The 22887-nt window shown below is 46.4% G+C and overlaps 2 protein-coding genes across 9 annotated transcripts in view; one reads left to right on the forward strand and one right to left on the reverse strand.

Moving 5' to 3' along the window:
- Positions 1-3744, forward strand: part of hvcn1 (hydrogen voltage-gated channel 1) — a 49463-nt gene extending 45719 nt beyond the window's left edge. For both annotated transcript variants that reach the window (XM_037262893.1, XM_037262894.1), the window contains exon 8: positions 2597-3744. In XM_037262893.1, the coding sequence (XP_037118788.1) occupies positions 2597-2653 (57 nt within the window). In that variant the 3' untranslated portion in view covers positions 2654-3744. The remainder of the gene's footprint in view (positions 1-2596) is intronic.
- Positions 1-22887, reverse strand: part of tctn1 (tectonic family member 1) — a 1200810-nt gene that overhangs the window by 1030317 nt on the left and 147606 nt on the right. For 5 of the 7 annotated variants that reach the window (XM_037262834.1, XM_037262835.1, XM_037262827.1 and 2 more), the window contains one exon: positions 2176-3434. The exons of 1 other annotated variant lie outside the window; for it this stretch is intronic. In XM_037262834.1, the coding sequence (XP_037118729.1) occupies positions 3279-3434 (156 nt within the window). In that variant the 3' untranslated portion in view covers positions 2176-3278. Of the gene's footprint in view, positions 1-2175; positions 3435-22887 lie in introns of those variants that run through there. One more of the 7 variants, XM_037262829.1, reaches the window with a different exon arrangement.

A 22887-nucleotide genomic window follows, 5' to 3' on the forward strand; every position in this document is an offset into this window, starting at 1 on the left:
ACCGGTCCGTCGTGGTAAAGAGAGAGCTGAGCCAAAAGGCAAAGCTCTCAATTTACCGGTCGATTTACGCTCCTACCCTCACCTATGGTCACGAGCTATGGGTCGTGACCGAAAGAACGAGATCCCGGATACAAGCGGCCGAAATGAGTTTTCTCCGCAGGATGTCCGGGCTCTCCCTTAGAGATAGGGTGAGGAGTTCGGTCATCCGGGAGAGACTCGGAGTAGAGTCGCTACTCCTCCACGTTGAGAGGAGCCAGATGAGGTGGCTCGGGCATCTCATCAGGATGCCTCCTGGACGCCTCCCTGGGGAGGTGTTCCGGGCATGTCCCACCGGTAGGAGACCCCGGGGACGACCCAGGACGCGCTGGAGAGACTATGTCTCTCGGCTGGCCTGGGAACGCCTTGGGATCCCCCGGGATGAGCTAGATGAAGTGGCTGGGGAGAGGGAAGTCTGGGAGTCCCTCCTGAAGCTGCTGCCCCCGCGACCCGACCCCGGATAAGCGGAAGAAGATGGATGGATGGATGGATGGATGGATGGATGAACATAAGGGATATGACATAGAGAACAATATTGATCCTGTGAATAACTTCTTTATCAACTACACTCAAAGGAATTGTAAATACTATACTGTAGAGTAGGGGTGTCCAAACTACGGTTGGCCCGCGGTCCAGTTGTTATTGGCCCGCAGCAAATTCTGAAAACATAATTGAATGTGGCCCGCACAACAGCTTGAGCACTTCTCAGTTCCCACAGTAGATGGAGCCCGCCACACAAAGCGCTTGACATCCGATTAGTCCGATTATACTAGATCTGTGGAATAACGACGAGGCTGACGTCAGGGCGCACGCGCGGCGTTGTTGACAAAGGACGAGGAATTTGATCGATGGATTTAATGATTTAGAGTGCACAGATGGTTTGATAATATAGTATATAACTATCTTGTAGCGTTAACAAAGTACAAGGAAAGATGTGGGTTTGGTAAACGGTTCTTTATTTAACAAAACAAACTTCCAGGCGTGTGGCGCCGTGGACTTCCAGCCACGGAGGTGGAAGAGAGATCCATAGAATAGGACCGGGCGTGCGTAAAAGCCGTGACCGAGCCCCATCCACCGTCCCCGGACAGCCACCCGGCCGAGCGCCGGCCCCCAGACTTCTATCCACGGAGGTGAAAGAGAGCTCGTAGAGTAGGACCGGGCGTGCGTAAAAGCCATAATAGTTTTTCAAACCTTCTGTGTCACTCCAAATCCTTAAATCCTTCAAACTCTTCGTCCTCCGTGTCACTTAGAAACAAAGGCGCTAATGATGCCGGTAGTACGTGGGGCTCTTCATCATCTTTGTCATCCTGTGATCAACCTTTGTCCTTTTTGTAAACAACCGCCGCGCCACGCTGCGCCGCGCTGCTGACGTCACTTGAAATTCAAATTGCAGTAATCCCTTGCTACATCGCGGTTCGTTTATCGCGGTTTCACTTTTTTTTTTTTTTGAAAATTTTTGAAAAAATTCACATATAAGTCGCTCCTTATTATAAGTCGCCCCCCCACCCAAACTATGGAAAAAAAACGCGACTTATAGTCCGAAAATTACGGTACTATGGAGTTATCATTTTCTGTATTTTTTACTTTTTTCTTGTATTTCTTTTAATGTTCGAAATAAATAAACAAACAAACAAGCCTTTAATATGAAAGATCAAACGACCAAGAGGCAGTTCTGATTTATAAGTAAGTGTCATCATCATTATTTGACTCAACTGATGGTGGCATTGTAGTATGCAACATGTCATTTTGCAATTTGATGCACTATTCTCCTTCAGTTTTGGGGCTTCCAGATGTACACAAAATACTGTCTGACATTTGTTTTGATGAAAAGGTGTGTCTTCTTAGAGCCTTCTCCTGCTTTGTGAGCATCAACTATTTTCAACCATCAACCATGTTGATGATTGTTGGGGTAATGTCATTTGAGTCTAGGCATGTAACACCTTTGCGACTGACATCACCTGGTCTTTCCAGACGATGATTGTGAACAATCCATGACACTGTCAGATCTCATATTCCCAAAGGGAGCAGTACAAGATATTAAGTCTGCAGGGTGTCCAAACTTTTGCAGATGCCATTATTTTGTTTTTATCGTACTTATTTCCATCATTTACACTTTCAAAACAACAGACAACAAAGTAATGGTGTCTGTAAAATTTTATTACGGTCGGGTGTCCCACTGGTTTAAAACCTGCTAAAAAAACAACTCCAACTAACATCGGTTTCCGAGGCTTAGTCCAAGAACCGAGTCATAGATTTCCCGACGTTTTGCGTCCTAAATCGAATATGTCGAGTACTGAGGCGGTCAACTTTTGGGTTTCCACTCTATGTCCATGTCGGTAAGTGCAACAATGTTAACTTAAGCAGTGTAGTTGCTGGTTGCCTGCAGTATACAGTCTAACAATACAGTCTGTGGTTATTAGCAAAAATAAAATTAATTTAAAAAAAGATACATCCAGCGCATGTCATAATTAAGTCATTTATAGATATGAATTGCTACATGAATTGATTGGTACCTGATGACTGAAACATGAAATTAACTTTGCTGTCTCATCTGTCCTAGCAACAAGACAACGAAAAGCTTCAGACACTTCTCAAGAGGCATGGCATAGACTTCTGATTGATAATGAATTTAAATGAGTTCATATCATGCAACATTTTTTTTTTTTGCATAAATCCATGTATCATTTCTAAATTGAATCTTCTCAGTTCATGATTTCAATAATCCAAATATTTTACTTTACTACTTAAACACTTTATTGCTTCATCCAATCGATTCTTTGCTCTCTGTGTTAATCATAATTACAATTTTGGTGGATGTTCACAGTCTGTTAGTTGCTGAATCAAACAAATGGAAAAAAGAAGTCAATAGGCAGCTTGGCATTGATAGTCGGTGTAGCTCTGTATCCAGAAAGGGCAGCAGCAGAAATTTCTTTGAAGCTCACCGAACTTTGAATTGAGAGTGCATCGCTAGCCTATGAAAGATACAGAAGAGTTCATTAGGAATGCATATTTTGTTTCTTGATGAAGTGTAAAACTTAAATGATATGTCCCCAAAATCACAGAATAAGTCTAGATTTTGATAATCCAAACTATTATCTATTATCAAACTATTAATTATGTTCGCAATCCAATTAGTGCCAAGTAGGAGGATGCTGACAGATTTAATTCTTTCAATTAACGAGTCTTTTCTTGGTGTTTATGGTTTGTCAATGAATGCAAATCCCCTTTAAGTGTATATTAACCTACATGTTCACTGTATTACATACCAAGATGGTGGCATTGGTTTGGATAACTTCCTCGACACTCACAATCTGAGTTTGGGGATTCCACAAGAATCCATATTTGGTCCATTCAATCTGTAAATGAAGTGATAACGGGATACTACAAATCTGTGAATCCTGCAAATAAAAATGCACGTAGTATTCAGAAAGTAGTGTGTAATACACACATGCACGCACACACACACACACACAGTAAGTGGAACCTTGCTTTATATATGTAAATGAATGTGTTCAGACTGTCCGCGATTATAAAATCAATGGAAATAAAATTATTTTGTTCCAGCCCCAGAATCCAGTCCCTTTTGTATCCAGTCGGTGTTATAGAAATGTCTGTGATGTGTCAAAATGTACGACTCTTGGGCTCCATATTGTATGAGCTGCTATTAACTCTGCATATCTGCATTGATAAATTACATGTGGAAATAAATGTCTATTCCCTTTATGAAAGGTGCATATGAATTGACAGTTTGCTATACAAGATCCCTTCACTCATTTCCCTGAATTATAATTTGAATTTTTGCCATTTAGCATCATTTTAGTGTCGTGCAGCACAAATGCAATGTTTTGACAGTGATGTTTTGGGAAAAAATGTGACTTTACTGTTTATTGGTTATAGTGTTCATGACGTTCATCTAGAGCAGTGGTTCTTAACCTTATTGGAGGTACCGAACCCCACCAGCTTCATGTGCACATTCACCGAACCCCTCTTTAATGAAATGTTTTCAAATTCAAGACATCAATGTTTATTACTGGTGCACAAAATGAGCCATGCATGAACATCACCTTGTTCAAAGAACATAACCAACATAATGCATGAACTCAAAACAAATTACATACCTGCAAATATGTGTGACTTCTGCTGTTGCCTTTGCGAGACCAGTTCAGATATGCGTCGTCACGAATTTACACAATAAATCAGGTGTGTTCGGACCTTCGCAGTGGCCGAACCCCTGAGACCGACTCACCGAACCCCTAGGGTTCAATCGAACCCAGGTTAAGAACCACTGATCTAGAACCACAATGAGTTCATCTGCTTTAAACACGGGGCTGGAGTTCCATTGGTACGCATCCTAGAGGAAATTTGTAAGAGTGCTGTGGCCAAAGTTGGAGTGGATTGAGAAGACCAGGAAATTTCAATTGTTCTTCCCATTAAGCAGAAAGAGTGGTTAAATATCTCCGCCTCAATAGTTAAACTACAGCTCCGTTGCTACTGTCCTCTGCTTTGGGGTAAACCTCCAAATATTCCACCAATCCATGCTGGTCATCCCAACAAAATATCCTGCCTTCTTTCGCCATGACAGTTGCCGCAGAGAAATCATATGGACTATTATCAGGATTTGTCTCCTCTGGCTCATGACATGTGTTGTGAAGAATATAAGCTCTCTTTACCATTGATTAGCATTCACAAGTTATATGAAACCTACAGATTTGCACAGTTTCACAAATTAGTCTATCACAGTAGGACAAGGCAATATGGCCTTAAAAAATAAATCTGATTTTCGCCCACCCCAATTTCTGTTTTTGATTGATTTTTGCCGTTTCAGTACAAATAAATTTCAAATTAGACTAATAATATTACAAACTGACATGGTTCTGTGAAAAAAAACCTTAATACATGTTGATAAAACATTACAACTGCTCAACCATGCAACATTAAAAATAATCATTTTGGGATGAATATGGGGCGGCATGGTGAAGCACTGGTGCCTCACAGTTTAGAACTGCGGGGTTTGAGAGAGGAGATGTGAACTTAACCAACAGTACAAATTGATGAGTTCTAGTGACATCCTGGACAAGATAGCGCGACCAACAGTATCAACATGGATTGTTGGTAACGTATACAAAAGGCTACGGGCTAACTGGCTCAGCTAAAAGCTAGACATGGAAGCTTCCTCTGTCGAGCCTCTCCATTGCCAAATCCATAACATATAAAGTAGGTGATCTGGAACTACCGTATTTTCCGGACTATAAGTCGCTCCGGAGTAAAAGTTGCACCAGCCATAAAATGCATAATAAAGAAAAAAACATATAAGTCACGCTGGAGTATAAGTCGCATTTTCAGGGGAACTTTATTTGACAAAATCCAACACCATGAACAGACATGAATAGGCAACCACAGGCTAAACCAGGCATGTTTTAAGTCCAGCCCGCGAGCCAAATCCGGCCCCCGGTCAGATTTCATACGACCCGCAGCTTCGGTCTAATAATGCAGTGTTTCCCAACCAGTGTGCCGCGGCACATTGGTGTGCCGTGAGAGATGTTCAGCTGTCCCATGGGAAATTGTCCAACATTAATTACGGAGCGCATTGTAAACAGGATCGCCAAACCACTGGTCAGTTAGCGCAAGGCCTGGTCAGCCACTTGCTAATCGTGCATGCGTGGCAAATCGGAGAATCTTGAGATTTCATGTTATGGCATCGGCACATACTCAGTTCATGTGTGTGTTGCTGTGTGCTTTTACTAACAGTGACACTATGACGGCTGTGGTGCGTTTTCGGTCTGATGGAAATCAGAGCATGTAGTTCAATGGGAGAACCTGGATTGTTCATTTTTCACCAGCATAAAATACAGTCAAGTCGAGACACCTCGACTGTGATAGCACTCAGCCGCTGTCAGAACAGCAGAGTGTCTTTAAAAGTGACTTTGTTCTTATTGTCGCAATATTTATAGAGCTAGTCTAAAACAGTAAACAAAGTAATATTTTTCAAAAACTCTCACTTTTATTTACAAAAGAAATACAACTTAAAGAATATTTAGTATTTATTTTTATTCAATTATTCGACTCTCCATACATATATAGGAATAGAACTTTACGTCTTTTGTTGTAATATAACTGATTTTAATATAGAAGCTGGTGTAACACTTAACAGATTTTTGTTGGTGGTGTGCCTCGAGATTTTTTCCAATGAAAAGGTGTGCCGTGAAGGAAAAAAGGTTGGGAAACCCTGTTATAATGTATTATTTATGGCCCGCCTGCACTGTCAAAGTGAATCAAAAAATCATGAAACTTGAAACTGTAATTCGTCCTATTACCAAAAGGTGGCAGAACCACACCTCTCCGCTCATTTCTGCCATGGCGACTGCAAAGAAAACGAGGAAAGTTGACATGGAGGGCCGTCGTTTTCAAGAGAAATAGGAATTACAATACTTCTTCACTGAAAATCAAGGCAATTGTGTTTGTCTAATTTGTAAAGAGACGGTTGCCTTGTTTAAGGATTTCAACCTAAAGAGACACTATCAGACTAAACATGCTAAAACATACGACAAGCTAACAGGGAGTGACCGCGCTGATAAAGTGAAGCAGCTCCAAGCTGAACTGGCATCACAACAGCGATTCTTCACGTGGGGCTGCGAGTCAAAATTAAATCAAAAGTAAATATTACTTAATATTAAATATTACAAAGTGGCCATGTTAATACTGTTGAAGTTATGAACCTGTAGATGAGACACAAACTATTACTTTCTGAAAGATATTGTAAATGACAAGAGCAAAATTCACTTGTTAGTTTTAATAATAACAGACAACTTTGCATTACTTATAACTCCTGTTTAAAATGTTCAGGAGGCAAAAATAAGTTTAAACTCATGTAAATTTAAGATATTTCATACAGCTTGTTCAATGTTATCTGACTCTTCGGATATGAATTAAAGGCAGAATTTGTTTTTAGAGTTGTTCACATCTGGCTAAGTGGCATATATTTGTTTATTTTGTCATTTAAAAGAATAAAGACAATTGGGACAATGAAATTTGTTTTATAACAGTGTGTATTTGCATGAAATTTTTGTAGTTAAAAATTGTCCGGAAAAACTATTGGCCCCCGGGCCCCTTCACTTTATCAAATTTGGCCCTCCTTGCAACACCCCTGGTGTAAGAGGAAGGGATGGGGTGATGTTCATGTGTGCTCATGTTTATGATGTTGCTCTTTGCGGTAACACAGACAAATATGTGGCTCTTAGTCTCTGACTGGTTGGCCACCCCTGCCCTAAAGAATGTTTCGAAAAGTCAGTTTAACTTTAAAATGTACTGCACCATTTTAGAATTTGATCATGAATAGCAAATACAGGTACAACAGAGACAGAAGCAGGAGCATCTTCACTACTCACGAGTTGCAACACGATAACTGACAGACTGACGGACTGGTACAATTTACTGATGTCCTAAAATAGTGGCAGATTATTCAGCCACTGTCATCGCTCCACATGTTGCAAGGGATTTGTTTGTTTGAACAAGTCATTTGTGAATGAGGCAAAAAAAATTGAGCTCCATCAAACTCCCTGCCCAAAAAAAAAAAAAAAAATGCAATATGCTTGGTGCACTGAGTAGCTGAGTCTTATTTGAGCAAAGCTGTGCTCTCCTCCCTTTTCTCATGCTAAATGAATGTTTCGACCAGGTATGGGCAAACTACGGCCCGCGGGCCACATCCGGCCCACGGGACCGTTTAATCCGGCCCGCCAACCCTGAATAAATTGTATTATTAAACTTTTTTTTTTGTCATTTTGCCTGCAATGACTGCGTTTCCCCAGTAGATGGGGAACCGCTCGCCTGCGCATTTACTACCAGAAGCCGTGTCAGAAAGCTCGGTGCACACTCACAAGTGCGTGTACGTACTCAGTAGTACGGACATGGCGCACTCGCGCTCTATTTGTATCAGTGCCGAATTTAGAGCGTGGGCTGTGACGACAGCATTCTTGTAATTCGCGCGCTGAGCTTTCAGATACAGTTTTACGCTAAAGCCACCCACAAACCTTCCCCTGGAATCCTTCCATTAAAATGAGTCGCCCAAGGAAAAGCAAGGTGGACACTGAGTGCCGAGTGTTTAAAAAAGAGTGGCCAATTTGGCTCGACGTACGCGACGTGACGTTCAGCCACATGAACATCAACATCAACCCGTCACAGATCTAGGTAAACGGACCAACACCTCGGATCTCTCCTAAGAATTGCCACAACAAATTTTACTCCAGACTATGACGCACTAGCAAAAAAAGGGAGACCAACAACACTGTTCCCACTGAAAATGGGAACACATACTGACACACATTTCTGACACATACGACAAGCTAACAGGGAGTGACCGTGCTGGTAAAGTGAAGCAGCTCCAAGTTGAACTGGCATCACAACAGTGATTCTTCACGCGGGGCTGTGAGTCAAAGTGGCCATGTTAAAACTGTTGATGTTATGAACCTGTAGACGTGACACAAACTATTACTTTCTGAAAGATATTGTAAATGACAAGAGCAAAATTCACTTGTTTTAAGTTTTAATAATAACAGCCAACTTTGCATGACTTATAACTCCTGTTTAAAATGTTCATGAGGCAAACATTTTAAAATCATGTAAATTTAAGGTATTTCATTCAAGTTGTTCACATCTGCCTGAGTGGCTTGTACAGTCAAACCTCGGTTTTCGAACGTCCCGGTTCTCGAACAAATCGGAATTCGAACGAAAACTTCGAGATTTTTTTGCTTTGGTTGTCGAACAAAATTCGGAAGTCGAACCCCGCAAGATGAAAGGACCCGAGAAAACCCGACCGCGCGGTCCGGATGCCGACTGACTCCGTTCGTTATTGTATTTTCGTTACTTTGAGGATTGTATTAACCCCTAATCAGGCCTCCAAAGAAAGCAAGTGGGAGCAGTAAAGCCATCCTAAAACATGTTTTTTCTTTGTGCACAAAGACGCTCTTAAAGCAATGCGACAGTGAGCGCCCGGCGCACTGTGGTTGCGCGATCGGACCAAATTAAGCTCCCTGCGCATTGAGGTCCACTTAAATTTTGGAAAGTACATCAGGACTTTAAAAATATTTTCTAAATTTCAGCGACGGCTCTGTCACAATAATGCGACCACCGCGGTGCAGTTGCGCGTTCGGCGGTGCGCTGCAGTTGCGCGATCGGACAAAAATGCGCAAATGAAGAAATGCTTAAAAAAAGGCGGTTTTTTTTTTGTCTTGGAACGGATTCAATTTTCTTCCATTATTTGTAATGGGAAAAATATATTCGGAATTCGACCGATTCACTTCTCGAACCGCCTTCTGGAACAGATTGTGGTCGAAAACCGAGGTTTGACTGTATTTGGTTATTTTGCCATTTAAAAATAAAGACAATTGGGACAATGACATTTGTTTTATAACAGTGTGTATTTGCATGAAATTTTTGTAGTTAAAACATGTCCGAAAAAACGATTGGCCCCCGGGCCACTTCACTTCATCAAATCTGTCCCTCCTTGCAAAACGTTTGGACACCCCTGGGCTAAACGATACGGTAGTCAAATTCCTTATTTGGCACGCTCAAAGATGGCGAATAAAAACTCTTGAATCTTGAATGCTAATGTTACATAAACACAAACGAGGAACTGAGAACGTGCCTGACGCAACATATTAACAATTATTCATATAACTATTACATAAATAACAAGTTGTCGAGTGGCATGGTGGTACAGATGGTGTAAAATTAGGTATTGAATTTGGCCCAGGCACATTGGCTATCCCAAAACATGTCGTAGTTCAAAATTTCACCAGGAGATGGTGTTAAAGCTTGACATAGGGGTGACCAGATGGAAATTAACAAATCTAATCAATTAAATTGTTAGCAATTGGGAAGACACGACCTGTTCAAACACGTAGCAACGCACAATTTTGGAATAAGAGTTTGCTATGCCATAATTTTAAGATGTAACAGCTTAAGCAATATCCATATATGTGTTTAAGTTGGAGGAACCCATTATTGTGTTAAGTACTATTATGTGACAAGATATATGTGATTCATGTTGCAATGTTTTGTCCAACCTGTATTTAACATTGGTGTTCCATCCATACCTGAATGTATTAAGTTGAAGAGGAGACATTAAGGGCTATATACTAAATGCCAGAACGAGCAAAACAGGAAACACCTATTAAGGGTGATTGCTGCTTGAAGCAAGGTTGCCAAGACAACCGAGGGGCACCCACGTATTCCGGTGGGGTAATTCCGGTGAGGTAATTCTGATGAGGTAATGCCGGAACGAGCAAAACAGGAAACACCAATTAAGGGTGATTGCTGCTTGAAGCAAGGTTGCCAGGACAACCGAGGTACACCCACGTATTCCGGTGAGGTAATTCCGATGAGGTAATGCCGGAACGAGCAAAACAGGAAACACCTATTAAGGGTGATTGCTGCTTGAAGTAAGGTTGCCAGGACAACCGAGGTGCACCCACGTATTCCGGTGGGGTAATTCCGATGAGGTAATTCCGATGAGGTAATGCCAGAAGCATATAAATATGAGGCCCGGACACAGAACGGCGCGCTCCTCCTCCCCAGTCGGGGCGGCGCTTCTCCGAAAACACGGCGATGGCCGTGTCGCTGCCCGGACTAAAAGAACGAAGATGGACTTTGCATTCTTTTTCAGATTGAACCAAAATCTACTAAGATGAATTTCCAGAGTCTTCGAATTGGACTTTGTCAAATTTTAAGCTTCGAGGAAGGCAGAAGAGACAGCCGCGGGGGCAGAAAGGAGAAGTCGCCAATTTTACTTTTTAGGCTAGGCTCCTCACGGCCAGACCTTTCCTCTTTTTTAAACAGAATTCGGATTTTGGAACAAAGGAGAGCCGATCACTCGACTTGTTCAACCAAATAGGATTTTAGACCTTTAGTCTCCTCTTTTGTTCTGTGTGGGTGAGTCTTGTTTTTTGTTTTTTCGACTTGTAAGTCTTTTTCTGGCTTATTCATTAAATCTCTTCTTAAGCCTTAATTCGGTTATCGATTATTTCGTATTAACTATGTCGAGCATGGTTTTATATGCGGTAATTACAACTTTAAATTGTCTTTATTTCCCTATCATAGTCATTCTTTAAATCCGTTCAATTCTTTTTAAAGTGAAGACAGCTTTAATCCTTAACATCAGGAATTGTCAGATCTGGTTCGAAGTAGTTATCTTGAGTTCAGCTAGAGCGAGGGCGCTCTAGTAAATTAACGAATCCTTGAGGTCTTAACAAAGACATCTAAAAAATATCCGTAACGTAATACCAGCATCAAACAACCGAAGGGAGCCATCATTACGGCGCGGTCATATCGACGACTCGCCTCGAATAGAGTTACTCGGCTCGCGCGTCGGATGACTTAAAAAGGATTGGCGTCGTAAAGAAATTAGATTGATTCTAGTAGAATTAATTTAACTCGGGTGGTCAGCTACGGACGAGTCCCTTCACCCCCGGCTTATTGAACCCGTTACTGGGGAGCCGGTGCCACTATAATAAAGTGCGCGTTTGACAAAGTTTATCAAACCATTCGTGTCACTCCAAATCATTCACATCTTCGTCCTCTGTGTTACTTTTAAGCAATGCCGCTGCTGACTCCAGAAGTACATGCGGCGCTGACGTCAGACTCATTGTCAGTTGCAGTTCCAATCATTCCACAGGCCTATACAACCATATATAAACTATATATCAAATAACTATAACATAAATAACAAGTTTATCGAACCATCCGTGTCACTCCAAATCATTAAATCCATCGAAATCTTCGTCCTCTGTGTCACTTATAAACAACTCCGCTGACTCCGGAAGTACGTATATGCGGCGCTGATGTCAGACTCATCGTCAATTGCAGTTCCAATTATTCCACGGGCCTTGAGTGCGGTTTAGTGTGAAAATATGTGACGTGATCCATCCATCCATCCATCTTCTTCCGCTTATCCGGGGTCGGGTCGCGGGGGCAGCAGCTTCAGGAGGGACTCCCAGACTTCCCTCTCCCCAGCCACTTCATCTAGCTCATCCCGGGGGATCCCAAGGCGTTCCCAGGCCAGCCGAGAGACATAGTCTCTCCAGCGCGTCCTGGGTCGTCCCCGGGGTCTCCTACCGGTGGGACATGCCCGGAACACCTCCCCAGGGAGGCGTCCAGGAGGCATCCTGATGAGATGCCCGAGCCACCTCATCTGGCTCCTCTCAACGTGGAGGAGTAGCGACTCTACTCCGAGTCTCTCCCGGATGACCGAACTCCTCACCCTATCTCTAAGGGAGAGCCCGGACATCCTGCGGAGAAAACTCATTTCGGCCGCTTGTATCCGGGATCTCGTTCTTTCGGTCACGACCCATAGCTCGTGACCATAGGTGAGGGTAGGAGCGTAAATCGACCGGTAAATTGAGAGCTTTGCCTTTTGGCTCAGCTCTCTCTTTACCACGACGGACCAGTACAGAGTCCGCATTACTGCCGACGCTGCACCGATCCGCCTGTCGATCTCGCTCTCCATCCTCCCCTCAATCGTGAACAAGACCCCAAGATACTTAAACTCCTCCACTTGGGGCAGGATCTCATCCCCGATCCGGAGAGGGCATTCCACCCTTTTCCGATCGAGGACCATGGACTCGGATTTGGAGGTGTTGACCCTCATCCCGACCGCGTCACACTCGGCTGCGAACCGCTCCAGTGAGAGCTGGAGATCACGGCCTGAAGAAGCCAACAGCACCACGTCGTCTGCAAAAAGCAGAGACGCGATGCTGAGGTCCCCAAACCGGACACCCTCAACGCCTCGGCTGTGACTAGAAATTCTGTCCATAAAAATTATGAACAGAATCGGTGACAACGGGCAGCCTTGGTGGAGTCCAACCCTCACTGGGAACGAATCCGACTTACTGCCGGAAATGCGGACCAAACTCTGGCATCGGTGATACAGGGACCGAACCGCCCTTATCAGTTGGCTCGGTACCCCGTACTCCCGAAGCACCCCCCACAGAACCTCCCGAGGGACACGGTCGAACGCCTTCTCCAAGTCCACAAAACACATGTGGACTGGTTGGGCGAACTCCCATGCACCCTCGAGGATCCTGCTGAGGGTGAAGAGCTGGTCCACTGTTCCACGGCCAGGACGAAAGCCACACTGTTCCTCCTGAATCTGAGGTTCGACCTCCCGACGGACCCTCCTCTCCAGCACCCCTGAATAGACCTTACCAGGGAGGCTGAGGAGTGTAATTCCCCTGTAATTGGAACACACCCTCCGGTCCCCCTTCTTAAAGAGGGGAACCACCACCCCAGTCTGCCAATCCAGAGGCACTGTCCCCGATGTCCACGCGATGTTGTAGAGACGTGTCAGCCATGACAGCCCCACAACATCCAGAGCCCTTAAGAAATCCGGGCGGATCTCATCCACCCCCGGGGCCTTGCCACCGAGGAGTTTTTTAACTACCTCAGTGACTTCGACCCCAGAGATTGGAGAGTCCGCCTCAGAGTCCCCAGGCCCTGCTTCCACAATGGAAGGCGTGTAGGTGGAATTGAGGAGGTCTTCGAAGTATTCTCCCCACCGACACACGACGTCCCGAGTCGAGGTCAGCAGCACGCCATCTCCACTGTAAACAGTGTTGACGTTGCACTGCTTCCCCCTCCTGAGACGCCGGATGGTAGACCAGAATTTCCTCGAAGCCGTCCGGAAGTCATTCTCCATGGCCTCGCCGAACTCCTCCCACGCCCGGGTTTTTGCCTCAGCAACCGCCGAAGCCGCGTTCCGCTTGGCCACCCGGTACCTGTCAGCTGCTTCCGGAGTCCCGCAGGCCAAAACGGCCCGATAGGACTCCTTCTTCAGCTTGACGGCATCCCTTACCGCCGGTGTCCACCAGCGGGTTTGGGGATCGCCGCCACGACAGGCACCAATGACCTTACGGCCACAGCTCCGGTCGGCCGCCTCAACAATGGAGGCGCGGAACAAGGTCCACTCGGACTCAATGTCCCCCGCCTCCCCCGGGACGTGGGAAAAGCTCTGCCGGAGGTGGGAGTTGAAGCTCTTCCTGACAGGGGATTCCGCCAGACATTCCCAGCAGACCCTCAGAGCGTTTGGGTCTGCCAGGTCGGACCGGCATCTTCCCCCACCTTTGGAGCCAACCCACCACCAGGTGGTGATCAGTTGACAGCTCCGCCCCTCTCTTCGCCCAAGTGTCCAAAACATGCGGCCGCAAATCCGATGACACGACTACAAAGTCGATCATCGAACTGCGGCCTAGGGTGTCCTGGTGCCAAGTGCACACATGGACACCCTTATGTTTGAACATGGTGTTCATTATAGAAAATCCGTGTCGAGCACAGAAGTCCAATAATAGAACACCGCTCGGGTTCAGATCGGGGGGGCCGTTCCTCCCAATCACGCCCTTCCAGGTCTCACTGTCATTGCCCACGTGAGCATTGAAGTCACCCAGTAGAACGATGGAGTCCCCGGAAGGAGCGCTCTCCAGCACTTCCTCCAGGGACTCCAAGAAGGGTGGGTACTCTGAGCTGCCGTTTGGTGCATAGACACAAACAACAGTCAGGACCCGTCCCCCCACCCGAAGGCGGAGGGAGGCTACCCTCTCGTTCACCGGGGTGAACCCCAATGTGCAGGCGCCCAGCCGGGGGGCAATAAGTATACCTACACCTGCTCGACGCCTCTCACCGTGGGCAACTCCAGAGTGGAAGAGAGTCCAGCCCCTCTCGAGAGGGCTTGTACCGGAACCCAAACTGTGCGTGGAGGCTAGTCCGACTATATCTAGTCGGAACTTTTCTGCCTCGCACACCAGCTTGGGCTCCTTTCCAGCCAGAGAGGTGACATTCCATGTCCCAAGAGCCAGCTTCTGCAGCCGGGGATCAGACCGGCAAGGTCCCTGCCTTTGGCCGCCGCCCAGCTTGCACTGCACCCGACCCCTTTGGTGGTGAGCCCATGGGAAGGGGGACCCACGTTTCCTTTTCGGGCTGTGCCCGGCCGGGCCCCATGGGCGAAGGCCCGGCCACCAGACGCTCGCCTTCGGGCCCCGCCTCCAGGCCTGGCTCCAGAGGGGGGCCCCGGTGACCTGCGTCCGGGCGAGGGAAAACGAGATCCATTTATTTTATTCGTCATAAGGGGCTCGTGTGAGCCGTGCTTTGTCTGGCCCCTCACCTAGGACCCGTTTGCCATGGGTGACCCTACCAGGGGCATGAAGCCCCAGATAACATGGCTCCTAGGATCATAGGGGCACGCAAACCCCTCCACCACGATAAGGTGACGACTCACGGAGGGGATGTGACGTGATATACTAGTAAATAAGTAATGTGTTAATGATCAAGTAATAATGTGTTAATGTCACATATAAATCACTCCTGAGTATAAGTCGCACCCCGAGCCAAACTTTGAAAAAAACTGCGATTTATAGTCCAGAAAATACGGTACAACTAGTGGGGAATCACTGTTTTGAGTTTCAAAATATGGCTCCACAACGCCCCTATTTTTTATGAAGCATTCCCAGTTCTGTTTCATCTACACCACCGTTCAAAGGTTCGGGGTCATGTCCTTAAATGAAAGAAATGTCTTTATTTTTATAATAAAATAGATATTTTTCAATGAGGATAACATTAAACTAATCAGGAATACACTACCCTTCCCATGGGCTCACCACCTGTGGGAGGGGCCAAAGGGGTCGGGTGCAAAGTGAGCTGGGCGGCGGCCAAAGGCGGGGACCTTGGCGGTCCGATCCCTGGCTGCACAAGTTGGCTCTTGGGACATGAAGAAGGAGTCCTATTAGGCCATTTTGGCCTGTGGGACTCTGGAGGCAGCCGACAGGTGTCGGATGGCCAAGCGGAACTCGGCTTCGGCGGTTGCTGAGGCAAAAACCCGGGCGTGGGAGGAGTTTGGCGAGGCCATGGAGAATGACCTCCGGATGGCTTCGAGGAAATTCTGGTCCACCATCCGGTGTCTCAGGAGGGGGAAGCAGTTCACGGTCAACACTGTTTACAGTGGAGATGGCGTGCTGCTGACCTCAACCCGGGATGTCGTGAGTCAGTGGGGAGAATACTTCGAAGACCTCCTCAATTCTACCGACATGCCTTCAATTGTGGAAACAGGGACTGGAGACTCTGAGGTTGACTCTCCAATCTCTGGTGTCGAAGTCGCTGAGGTAGTTAAAAAACTCCTCGGAGGCAAGGTGGATGAGATCCGCCCGGAGTTCTTAAAGGCTCTGGATGTTGTGGGGCTGTCCTGGCTGACACGCCTCTTCAGCATTGCGTGGACATCGGGGACAGTGCCTCTGGATTGGCAGACTGGGGTGGTGGTTCCCCTCTTTAAGAAGGGGGACCGGAGGGTGTGTTCCAACTACAGAGGAATCACACTCCTCAGCCTTTCTGGTAAGGTCTATTCAGGGGTGCTGGAGAGGAGGGTCCGTCGGCAGGTCGAATCTCAGATTCAGGAGGAGCAGTGTGGTTTTCGTCCTGGCCGTGGAACAGTGGACCAGCTCTATACCCTCGGCAGAATCCTCGAAGGTGCATGGGAGTTCGCTCAACCAGTCCACATGTGTTTTGTGGACTTGGAGAAGGCACTCGACCGTGTCCCTAGGGAAGTTCTGTGGAGGGTGCTTCGGGAGTACGGGGTGCCGAACCAACTGATAAGGGCGGTTCGGTCCCTGTTCATAACTTTTATGGACAAAATTTCTAGGCGCAGTCGAGGTGTTGCGGGTGTCCGGTTTGGGGACCTCAGCATCGCATCTCTGCTTTTTGCAGACGACGTGGTGCTGTTGGCTCCTTCAAGCTATGATCTGCAGCTCTCACTGGAGCGGTTCGCAGCCGAGTGTGAAGTGGTCGGGATGAGGATCAGCACCTCTAAATCTGAGTCCATGGTACTCAGTCAGAAAAGGGTGGAATGCCCTCGCCGGATCCGGGATGAGATCCTACCCCAAGTGGAGGAGTTCAAGTATCTTGGGGTCTTGTTCACGAGCGAGGCCAGGATGGAGCGTGAGATCGACAGGCGGATCGGTGCAGCGTCGGCTGTAATGCAGACTGTACAGGTCTGTCGTGGTGAAGAGAGAGCTGAGCCAAAAGGCAAAGCTCTCAATTTACCGGTCGATCTACCCTCCTACCCTCACCTATGATCATGAGGTATGGGTCGTGACCGAAAGAACAAGATACCGGATACAAGTGGCCGAAATGAGTTCCCTTCGCAGGGTGTCCAGGCTCTCCCTTAGAGATAGGGTGAGAAGCTCGGTCATCCGGGAGAGACTCGGAGTAGAGCCGCTGCTCCTCCACGTTGAGAGGAGCCAGATGAGGTGGCTCGGGCATCTCACCAGGATGCCTCCTCGACGCCTCCTTGGGGAGGTGTTCCGGGCATATCCCACCGACAGGAGAGACCGTGGATGACCCAGGACGCGCTGGAGAGACTATGTCCCTCAGCTGGCCTGGAAATGCCTTGGGATCTCCGGGATGAGCTGGACGAAGTGGCTGGGGAGAGGGAAGTCTGGGAGTCCCTTGTCAAGTGACATGGTGGCTAGGATGGTACGGATGGTGCGTAAATGTTTATTGGATTGGCCTAGACGAATTGGCTCAAATTCACTTCCAAACCAGAAAATGGTGCCAAATCTTGACGTGACAGAGATCTATTGGGGGCATAGTCGGGGTTATTTAGAAGTTAGTTCCTCAAAATTAAGTTTTGTTAAACTGGTAAAGGGAGGGTATCTGGTTGAACCAAGGCCACCCTATCTTCTTAAACAAAATTTGGATCTTTGGAACAAGAAGAACTGATCCCTCAACTTTTTCTACCAAATAGCATGTTATACCTTCTGTCTTTTACCCTCTTTTTACTATTTTTGAGAGTTACAATCGAGAAAACTTCGAGACTGAATAATTTTGCTTATTGAGATTGGTGTGTGGAATTTTTGTTGACTGTTTGAACAATTGAGACTTGTAATTCTTTTTGGTACTTATTCATTAAATTCTTATTTATAATAATTTAACTTCGAGTAATTATTATTTAGATTTTTAGAGTTCTAAATCTCTTTTGTTCCTCTATCATAGTCATACTGTAAACCGTTCAGTTCTTTTTAAAGTGAAGACAGCTTTTACCTTAACATCAGGGATTTGTCAGACCTGGTTTGAAGTAGTTAACTTAAGACTCAGCTAGTACGGGAGCGCGCTAGTGTTAATTAACGAATCACCGCGGTCTTAACAAAGACAGTTTAATTTATCCAAGATTTTACAAGTGCAATTAATCCACAGGAAGATAGCCGCCAGGAGAAAGGGCGCGGTCGTTCTGACGCAGTGTCTCAACAGTTACTCTACACGAGCCTCAAATGACTTTAGAGGAATTGGCGTCCGAAAAGATTAAATTGATTCCTTCAGAACCCTTCGGCTTATTTCACTCTCGTCTCCCCATGAGAGCAGCGTTAGAGTTTTAACCCTTTAAACGGAGAGCTGGTCGCTTACATTTGATAAGTGTGGATTTGACACCCTCCTAAAGCTGCTGCCCCCGCGATCCGACCCCGGAAGAAGATGGATGGATGGATGGATGGATGGATGGATGGATGGATGGATGGAAGGATGGAGGGATGGATATAGATGGATGGAATACACTATACATTGTTAATGTGGTAAAAGACCATCTTAGCTGCAAATGTCTGTTTTTTAACGCAATATCTACATAGGTGTATAAAGGCCCATTTCCAGCAACCATCCCTCCAGTGTTCTAATGCAGTGTTTTCCAACCTTTTTTCATTTACGGCACATTTACTGTTTTAGATTAGCTCTACAAATATTGCGACAATAGAACAAAGTCACTTTTAAAGACGCTCTGCTGTTCTGACTGTGGCTATCACAGTCGAAGTGTCTCGACTTGACTATATCCAAGTTCTTCTGTTGAACTGCATACTCTGATTTCCATTGGACCACAAACGCACCACAGCTGTAATAGTGTCACTGTTAGCAAAAGCACACAGCAGAACACACATAAACTGAATATTCCAGATTCAAGAGATTCAAGAGATTCAAGAGTTTTTTATTCGCCATGTTTGAGCGTGCCAAACAAGTAATTTGACTTCGGTAAATCACAGCCTCTGTTCAACATTTAGGTGACTAACAACACTCAGGACATGTGAAAAATGGCAAATATTCTCAAACATCCCCTGATCTTAAACTCCCAAGAGGGCAAGGAAGAACTCAAAACTCCAGCTAGGGGAACTGAGAAACCTTGAGAAGAGACCACAGATGGGAAGGTCCCTTATCCAGGATGACCAGGCTGCAATGGATGCAGAGAGGACACAAAGTACAAACAGTGTAGACAAATTCAAAAAAGGTGTGGAGAGCAGGATGTTATTGCACAGTAATGACTCTGAGACTCTAAGAGAGGTGTGAGTTCATCAGAGCAACAGCCTGGGGGAAGAAGCTGTCTCTGTGTCTGCTGGTTTTGGCGTACCGAGCTCTATAACGCCGTCCGGAGGGGAGTAGTTCAAACAGACTGCAACCTGGGTGAGAAGGGTCTGTAGAGATGTTCCTTGCACGTTTCCTGGTCCTGGAGAGCAACTTGGATAGATGGGAGGTTGATTCCAATTATCTTTTCTGCAGTCCTGATTGTCCGTTGCAGTCTGTGCATGTCTTGTTTGGAGGCCGATCCAAACCAGACAGTGATGGAGGTGCAGAGGACAGACTGGATGATGGCAGTGTAGAAGGTCTTCAGAAGCTCTCGCGGCAGGTTGAACTTCTTGAGCTGTCTCAGGAAGTACAGCCTCTGCCGGGCCTTCTTCCGGACAGAGTCTATGTGGCCGGTCCATTTCAGGTCCCGAGAGATTGTGGTTCCCAGGAACTTGACGGTGTCCGTGGAGAGAATAGTATTACTGCGGATAGTGAGGGGTAAAGGTGGTGAAGGGTCTCGCCTGAAGTCCACTGTCATCTCCACGGTCTTGAGCGGGTTCAGCTCCAGGTGGTTTTGGCTGCACCAGTGGACCAGCCGCTCCACCTCCTGTCTGTACGCAGTCTCATCACCGTCCTGGATCAGTCCGATGAGAGTGGTGTCGTCAGCATACTTCAGGAGCTTCACAGGAGAGTCACCTGAGGAGAAATCGTTGGTGTAGAGAGAGAAGAGCAGTGGGGAGAGAACGCACCCCTGAGGGGCTCCAGTATTGGTGGTCTGGGTGTCAGATGTGATGCCCCCCAGCCTCACACGCTGTCTCCTGTTGGTCAGGAAGCTGGTGATCCACTGACAGGTGGAGGCAGGCACCGCAAGCTGGATGAGCTTCTGTTGGAGGATGTCAGGAGCGATGGTGTTGAACGCCGAGCTGAAGTCCACAAACAGGATCCTGGCGTACGTTCCTGGGGAGTCCAGGTGGTGCAGGATGTAGTGCAGTCCCATGTTGACCGCATCATCCACCGACCTGTTTGCCCGGTAGGCAAACTGGAAGGGGTCAAGCAGGGGGCCCGTGACATCCTTCAGGTGGTTCAGCACTAACCTCTCGAAAGATTTCATGACCACAGATGTCAGTGCGACAGGTCTATTCATTCAAACCTGTGATGGCGGGCTTCTTGGCCACTGGAACGATGGTGGAGCTCTTGAAGCACGTGGGCACCTCACACAGCTCCAGAGAACGGTTGAAGATCCGTGCAAAGGTGGGCGCCAGCTGCTCAGCGCAGACTTTCAAGCAGGAAGGTGACACACCGTCTGGGCCTGGTCTTTTGTCTCCGGATCATCTGGCGCACTTCCTCCTCGCGGATCTGGAGTGCGTATGTAGATTGTGCTGCAGGAAGTCCCGTTGTGTGGGAGGACCAATCAAACCTGCAGTAGAACCTGTTTAGCTGGTTAGCAAGCCTTGGGCTCTCCACAGGACGGGGGGGTTCGTTTCTTGAAGCCCGTGATGCTCTGCAGACCTTTCCACACTGTTGAGGGATCAGGATTGGCAGAGAGGTGTCTCTTCATGTTCTCCCCGTAACACCTCCTGGCTTTCCTGACCTCTCGGTTCAGTGTGTTTCTGGTCTGCTTGAACAGGTCGCGGTCGCCGCTCCTGTAGGCCTCCTCCTTGACTTTGCGCAGCCTCCTGAGGTTCGGTGTAAACCAAGGTTTGTTGTTGTACGTGCAGAAGGTCTTAGTCTGCACACACAGATCCTCACAAATATGTGCCGATGCAATGCATTCAGACCGACACAACATGAAATGCACGATTAGCAAGTGGCTGACCAGGCCTTGCGCTAACTGACCAGTGGTTTGGCGATCCTGTTTACAATGCGCTCCGTAATTAATATTGGACAATTTCCCACGGCACAGCTGAACATCTCTCACGGCACACCAGTGTGCCGCGGCATAGTGGTTGGGAAGCACTGTTCTAATGGTCCGTTGTGTTTGCTAATTGTGTTAGAAGGCTAATGGATGATTAGAAAACCCTTGAAAACCCTTGTGCAATTATGTTAGTTTTCATGGAAAACACGAAATTGTCTGGGAGACCCTAAAATGTTGAATGATACTGTCCATCTGTAAAGGTTGGGAGACATACATATATAACATACCTACAGAAAACACTTTCAAAGCCACATGCTAGTCCTTACAGGAAGTCGCTCTACGCAAGTACCGTTTTTTTCCATGTATAATGCGCAAAATTTAACTAATTTATTGTCCTAAAATCTGGGGTGCGCATTATACATGGGTACAATTTTTTTTTTTTGAAGAAAATCATGGTACAACAATTTTTGAAAAAAATCTTGTCACGGATGAAGTGTGGAAAGGAGCGGGGCGACCAAGTGCAGCTTGGACCAGGGCTTATTGGAGGAACTCAAAACACAGACTTGGTAAACTAATTGTGATAAATAACTGGAACATCACTCAAATATTGGTGATCCCGTTGAGAGTCTCACATATTTTTTCGCTATCGAGTTTGCGACTGCATGCGCAGTGATACTGACCGGCAGAATAACATCCGGTTGTTCCCAAAGATGATCTTTTTTCTAAAATAATTTTACGTTTACGGACTTAAGTAACCCGGCCGGGTCATACCAAAGACTATAAAAATGGGACCCATTGCCTCCCTGTTTGGCACTCAGCATTAAGGGTTGGAATTGGGGGGTTAGATCACCAAATGATTCCCGAGCGCGGCGCCGCTGCTGCTCACTGCTCCCCTCTCCCCCAAGGGATGGATCAAAATCACACGGGGATGGGTCAAATGCAGAGGACAAATTTCACCACACCCAGATGCGTGTGTGACGATCATTGGGACTTTAAAAAAAAAAAAAAAAGTCAAAATTTGGGTGCGTATTATACATGGGTACAGGCTTTTTTCCAGCATCGACATGCCATTTTTAGGGTGCGTATTATACATGGGGGCGCATTATACATGGAAAAAACGGTACCCCAAACATGCACGTGCCCCAACGTGCGAGTATCCCAACATGGCCAGGGTTGTGAGAGCCCTTTACAGCTGCTCGCAGTTGTAGTTGTTAGTATTCTCCATAAAGACTTGCATTTTTGAGCAACTAAATGTGAACCAAAACATACCAAATTTAGCACAAGCCCAGTGAGATTTTAAGGTCACCTTAAACCAGTTAAATTAAAAAAAAAAAAGTGTCCGTAGCGTCCCATAGAGTGGAGCACTGTCCCGCTACGTTCGACCTATGGCTAAAAAACGGAGGCCTGTGGGGCACCCTCAGAAGTACAAAATGGACTTTGGTAATGACTGTAAACCGTAACATGTGCTACAGGAAGTGAGTTATGAGTATTTGAAAGTACAATTTTGGCTTATTTTTGCACATTTACAGTCAATCAATTTACAATCATAATTTTACTCCTTCCTCCTAGATTCTAGGACCTAGAAGGTGGTTTTGCGAATGCGCTTTTTCGCGGGTTTATAAGTGATGGGAGAACGTTTAAAT

Source organism: Syngnathus acus, chromosome 10 (genome assembly GCF_901709675.1).
Source record: "Syngnathus acus chromosome 10, fSynAcu1.2, whole genome shotgun sequence".
Classification (NCBI taxonomy): Eukaryota; Metazoa; Chordata; class Actinopteri; order Syngnathiformes; family Syngnathidae; genus Syngnathus; species Syngnathus acus.